Below are 6000 nucleotides of genomic sequence, written 5' to 3'. Positions count from 1 at the left end.
TTTTTGCTTTGCAACCTAGATCTAAATTTTCGCTCTATTATTAATCTATCAATGTAAAACATATTGTAGTGATTCAAAGCTCGATAATAAGGATCAAAAGTATTAATTGCAATAGAAATTCTTCCATCGATTGAATATAACTTCATCTTTCCACCAATAGCTCTTTTCATAGATCAAGGCCAAGAATGATAATTTCCACAAGTTTCAATTTTATTGTTATTTATGCATTATACGAGCTTTCACAATAGTTTAAACAATTTCAAACATTGAAATTGATCCATATTAAAGTTTAAACACACATTACATTTATAAAACCATAAACATTGCCACAACAAAAGCACCCAAATTAACATACATTATCTTCCCAAAAGACCCCAAACTTCAATTGACAAACTTGCAATCAGTCCTAATCTCACCACTTGCCCCAGTAAGTGGACTAATGCTCCCCATTTTGACCATTGCATTAGCAAAATCAGTTGCAAAACTCGAAGCGTCACTACTATATTCATCAACATTAGAGTCGGTTGATCCATCATTGAAAAGCACTTGATCCGAGTGAAATAGACCTTTTTGGTTTTGCAAGTTCTTGTAATAAGAGTTATCAAATGTGGTTGGTGTGGTGGTGTCAATTGGTGACAAATTGTCGTCACCACCCGAGGTAGGACAGTTTGCTTGCAGTGATGTTGCGAATTCAGAATCTATGTTGTCCTCATTGTAGATCCTGTCTCTGAAGAATCTACAGCTTCCTTGACCAATTGTGTGAGATCCTGAAATTTTTATTTTATTCATAAAATAGAGTTAAGTTCACAACACTGAAACGCGACAAATTGATACGATGACATCATTAATAATTTTAAAAAATAAATAAAATATAATTACAAATGTCGTTGTTAGTGTTTGTCAGATTCTAATATCAACTCTGACACACTTTAAAGGTGTTGGTGAAGTCTAGTATATATATAAATGGTGTTTAATGATTTAGAATTTATTTACCGGATAGAGCAACCATTTCTTTGGTAGTGAAACCTTTGTTAGAAAAAGCAGTAATAAGATCACTTAGATCTGAGTCAGGACCAGGTAAATCTGTGTTTGCAGAATTAAAACTTGCTGTGGTTGAGTCTCTTCTCCCCAATTGTACTATCCAACTAGGTCCACCAAGCTGAAAAGATATTATTTTATTTTTACAATATTAATTAATAGTACCAATCTAATAAAATGACTATACTTTCAATGAACAAAATTCAAATATTTTAAAAATTATTTTAAATCTTTTCATTATACCTTTTTATATATAATAAAGATTGTACAGAAATAAAAGACTAATAAACGGCTTTGTTACTTACTGCAACAACAGAATCTCTTGCAGCTATGGCGACAATATCAGCGCAAGAGACAACACGAGGACACAAAGCTTCGACTTTAGATTTTATGGTGTCAATTACATTAAAACCTCTCAAAGAACCCGCGTTTGGACCTGCTGTTTTTTCACCTGTGAAACTTGATGTATCGTCTAACAATACAGATCCATCACAACCCTGAAAACCAAAGACAAAAGATTGATTAACAAAATGAAATGATAATTAGTTTGTGGAAAAAATGAACTAATTTTAGTAGTTGACTTTTGTTGCTTGTTGAATAAGAAATGTATTAGTTTTTAATTTAAGGAAAGAAATGTTCTTATGAGACAAAAGTAAAGAAATATATGCATGATTCGCTTGTCTATATAAAATATTTATTTGAATAAGTAAATCAAAGAAATTACTTTGACAAATCAAGGTTTATTAAAATTTCAAAGCTTATGGGAAGATTAATCAAATTTTAATTAATACTTTATTAATAAATAGGGATAATATTTTGCGTTAAATTATAAAATGTAATTGTCACAGTTTTAGCTCTAAACTTATATTTTAACTCAACTAGTTGATATTAGTCAAGTTACTCCTATACAAAAAACAGTCTCATTCATTAATGTATATTGAAATTTTGATTACAACAAACAAATATATGATTATATGACTAAAACATTTTTAATGTATATAGAAATTTTGAATTCAACTCCTTTCCAAAACTCACCTAAAAAATCAATAAGCAATCTCATTCATTAATGAACCCGAGTAGCAATTCATATATTCTAAAATAAATAAGATAGTAGAAAGTCATATACACTATGTATAAATTATCTCTTGTATATATTTATATATAAACAAAAGTTAATAGACCTAACGAATTACAAGTATCATTTGAGATACTACACCTCTATATCCTTTTATAAGCACTATTTGAAAATTTCAAACATGATATTAAAAAATGCGTGTGTATTTAATTTGTTCATTTTATCTGTAGAATTTTAAAATTAGCATTTCATTATTGTTGTAAATTAAATATGAGTATTTTTTTGGTATAAAATATTAAATATTTTATAGTAATTTTAAAAAACTAATATTCAAAAACAATTTTTTTTCTTGCAACTTTTTGGTCTATTTAACTATTACGTAATGAAATTTGTTTTCGTCGATTATACAGTTTAGAATATTAAGATTTTGGTTTGAAAGTTGACAGTTTTAAGAGAAATTACTAATTCTAGGGGTGCTGTTTAAAGCCAGACTAAAGTTTTGTATCAACATAATATAAAACTATTCTTTATTAATATACAAAGAAGATAAATTTATAGAATTAAAAAATACTTAATGACATAGTAGAAAAAAAGTATTATTAATTTATTGATATTATAGAACTATTTATAATTTATACAAATATTGTTTTCAAAATAATATATAATAAAAAAAGAGTAAAACTATAATTTTTATTTTGTAGTATAGATTCTGATTAAAGTTGTGTAACAAATTAAGATTCAGTTTATTTTGTAAAATCATTTTTTGTTTATTTTTAAAATTTATATTTATTTTAGTTTACTTTTTATAATTAATAAAATAATATGAATAAAAAAAATTTATTTCAATTTACTAATGAAGATATATTAGACCTTTTAAGAGACTAATTGTGTAATTTTTTGGAAATAAGAAAATACAAAAAAAAAATTGTTTTTGGTATCTTTTCTTTATTTGCAATTATTTATTATAAGAGTCTTTTATCTTTTTAATAAAAAATAAACTTAAATGTAGTTTTGACCTCTTAAATATACAGACAAACACGCAATATCTCTTATAAAAAATTGAAATTTATATGACTAATAAAAGAAAACTAAAAAAGTAGTCTATATGTCATTAAAAAGTTAAAAAATTGAAAATTTTAAAAAAGAAAAAAAAAGAGAAAAAAAAAAAATAGTCTACATGTCATTATGAGACTATCAAAACAAAAGGGGACAAACTTGAGGAACCAAAATCAAACAATTACAAAATTTGGGGACCAAAATCAAGCTATTAAAACACGGGGGACCAAAATCAAGCAATTAAGAAATTTGAGGGGTCAAAACTGCATTTTGAAAAAAATTAATAATTATGAAATTTATAAAATGAAAATAAAAAATGTTTTCAAAGTACATAGCCTAATTAATATATATGATTTAGTGTTGAGCTAATACAATTTATAAGACAAAAGGATGCATGAGTTTGTGTAATTTTATTTTAGGCTAATCCAATTTATATATAATAAATGAAGAAAAAATAGAAAAGATAGAAAAAGAAAAAGCTCTCATACCTGAACAAAACAATCATGAAATTGAAGACGAAGCAATGATGCACCCATGCGAGCCTCAGTACTCACAGCAGAATTTACTTCATTCTTAATGGTTATTAGAGCATCAGGACATGTTGTTGAGTAAAAATCAGAGGACAATTGGCATGAAACTATCCCAACAAAACTCAAGATCATGAAACAAACTTTCACATTTGGAATAATCATTTTAACCATGTTTGTGGTGATAATGAGAATCTATATGATTGTATACTTGTGGTTGTATCTATAAATTTGTCACATATTTATATAGGAGGTTTACATTGTGATTTTCTTTGGTCAATATGTCACACAATTGTTAGAATTTTTATATATTGTCCATTTGAGTACGTGATGTGATCTCCTCATATAAATTATATTTTCGTTTACTATTTGAAAATAAAACTTGAATTCATTATTTTGTATATCTAACGCGTGGTTGAGTTTCTGATTTTTAAGTTTAAACATTAAATTTGAAAATAAAATATGTTTTGATAAAATATTTTATGTCCAAGTCTTTTATTTCAAGTCTCCCTTCCTTTTCTTTTTCTATTATTTTTTTTAAAGAAAAGGTCTGAGATAAAAATACAAGAAGTTCAGAAGTGACACAAGAAGTACCGAAACACACATCAATAAAGAAGCCAATCAGAGAAAACGGCAATGAAAAAACAATCAAAGACGGAAGTTGGAGAAAGGCAAAAACCAAGAGCACCTGAAAAGACCACTAGTTAGATCTCCCCATCCTAATACCCGCAAAAACGGAATTACTTTCCACTGAGCAACAAAAACACTTTTATAGGAGGTCGAAGACACTGAAGCTGCAATTGGCTCATATGCTAGATAGGGTTTTCGAGTCAGGTCGAAAAAACACAAGAGTTCCCCATATACCTACCATGATACCATTTCAAAATCAAAAGATTGCTCATGTCTTCCACGTCCTTTAATGCCACCAACTTACTTGAAAACACTATATCATTCTAAGATTCCCAAATCGTCCAGACCACAACATGTCAAATTTCAACCCCCCCCGCGCGCGCGCGCTAAGCCTAGACGTGTCACCACTATTGTAAAACATCTGATAAAGGGTCAAAGAATCTCCGAATATGGCTACAGAACAACCTAACCATCTGAAAATTATATACCACACAATAATTGATAAAAAATGAAAGAAAGACTCTAGAAACCTCGAACAAAAAGGGAAAGAGACACCCTCTGAGCCAATGTCAATCTCCCTCTTAAGTAATTTCTCTCAGATAGGAATCATATCCTGCAGTAATTGCCAAGAGAAAACTAACACTTTAGAGAGATCTCAACTACTCTAAATAGTAGAGATAGCCAACTCCACCACTGAGATCTAAAAATCTCTAGGGAGCTCACGAGATAGAAGGAAAGAGTATGTAGATGCCATAGAATAAGAGCCATCTTTAGAATGGCTCCACTGTCAATTATTTATCAGACTAGGAGGAATGGATAAAATCCATAACTAAGGCAAGAAGATCATAAATCATAACCTCTCATGCTCTAAAAGGCGAAATCTTCTCCATTTAAGATCTCAAACCCAAGTCTTCCCCTCCCACTTGCCAGCCTCTCCAAAAAAGCGAACCTTTTGATCAGAGATAGAAAAAAGCCTATGAACCCTAAATTTAAATGGAATACCCCCAACCCAAAATTTTCCCATTCGACCCAATATATATTTGCGATGCACCGAGCAACCATTCCATTGGACCTTGCCTTGAATACTTGTTAAAGTATGAACAATTTTCTTTGGTGCTTTGAAGAAAAAGACAAGTAATATAGAGGAATACATATTAGTACCAACTTAATTAATGTCACTGGCTACCTTTGAATAAATATCTCGATTTCCTTAGAGCCCGGTCTCTTTCATATATTTATAACCAATGGCATTTAGGTTTGAAAATGAACCGAACAAACTCGAACATAGTTTGAAACTCGGTTTAAAAATTAAATTGTTGAACTTGGTTCATGAACCAAATGAGCTGAATATGAGCAAAAAACATAAGATCATTAACTAAAAAGAGTCGAAGAAAAATAAACAGAAAAATTCAAAGGCATTGTTCACCTTGCAATAAGCGGTGGCTAATGCAATTTTTTCAAAAATTATCAGAGCTAAGACTACCAGTGAAACATGGAACACGTTGTAGGAGGAGTTTTAAGAAAACGATAAGGTATGTGCCGTACGTTAAACTTCAATCTCTAAGAAGAGATTTTGAAATATTGAAGATGAAGGAGTTTGAGACGGTAAAATATTAATATTCTAAAGTTAAAGAAATAATTAATCAAATGAGAGCTTTTGGGAGGATATTCCTG

The 6000-nt window shown here is 29.3% G+C and overlaps 1 protein-coding gene across 1 annotated transcript; it reads right to left on the bottom strand.

Annotated features, from left to right (window-relative positions):
• Positions 1-245: 245 nt before the first annotated feature.
• LOC131612010 (cationic peroxidase 1-like) lies at positions 246-3929 on the bottom strand. Its single transcript, XM_058883825.1, has 4 exons — positions 3658-3929; positions 1344-1535; positions 994-1159; positions 246-767 (listed from the first exon to the last, which is right to left on the bottom strand). The coding sequence occupies exons 1-4, from the start codon at positions 3868-3870 to the stop codon at positions 382-384; spliced, it is 957 nt and encodes a 318-aa protein (XP_058739808.1). The 5' UTR covers positions 3871-3929; the 3' UTR covers positions 246-381.
• Positions 3930-6000: the final 2071 nt, after the last annotated feature.

The sequence above is a fragment of the Vicia villosa genome, linkage group LG6 (genome assembly GCF_029867415.1).
Source record: "Vicia villosa cultivar HV-30 ecotype Madison, WI linkage group LG6, Vvil1.0, whole genome shotgun sequence".
NCBI lineage: Eukaryota > Viridiplantae > Streptophyta > Magnoliopsida > Fabales > Fabaceae > Vicia > Vicia villosa.
This window is presented reverse-complemented; position numbering and strand designations above follow the sequence as displayed.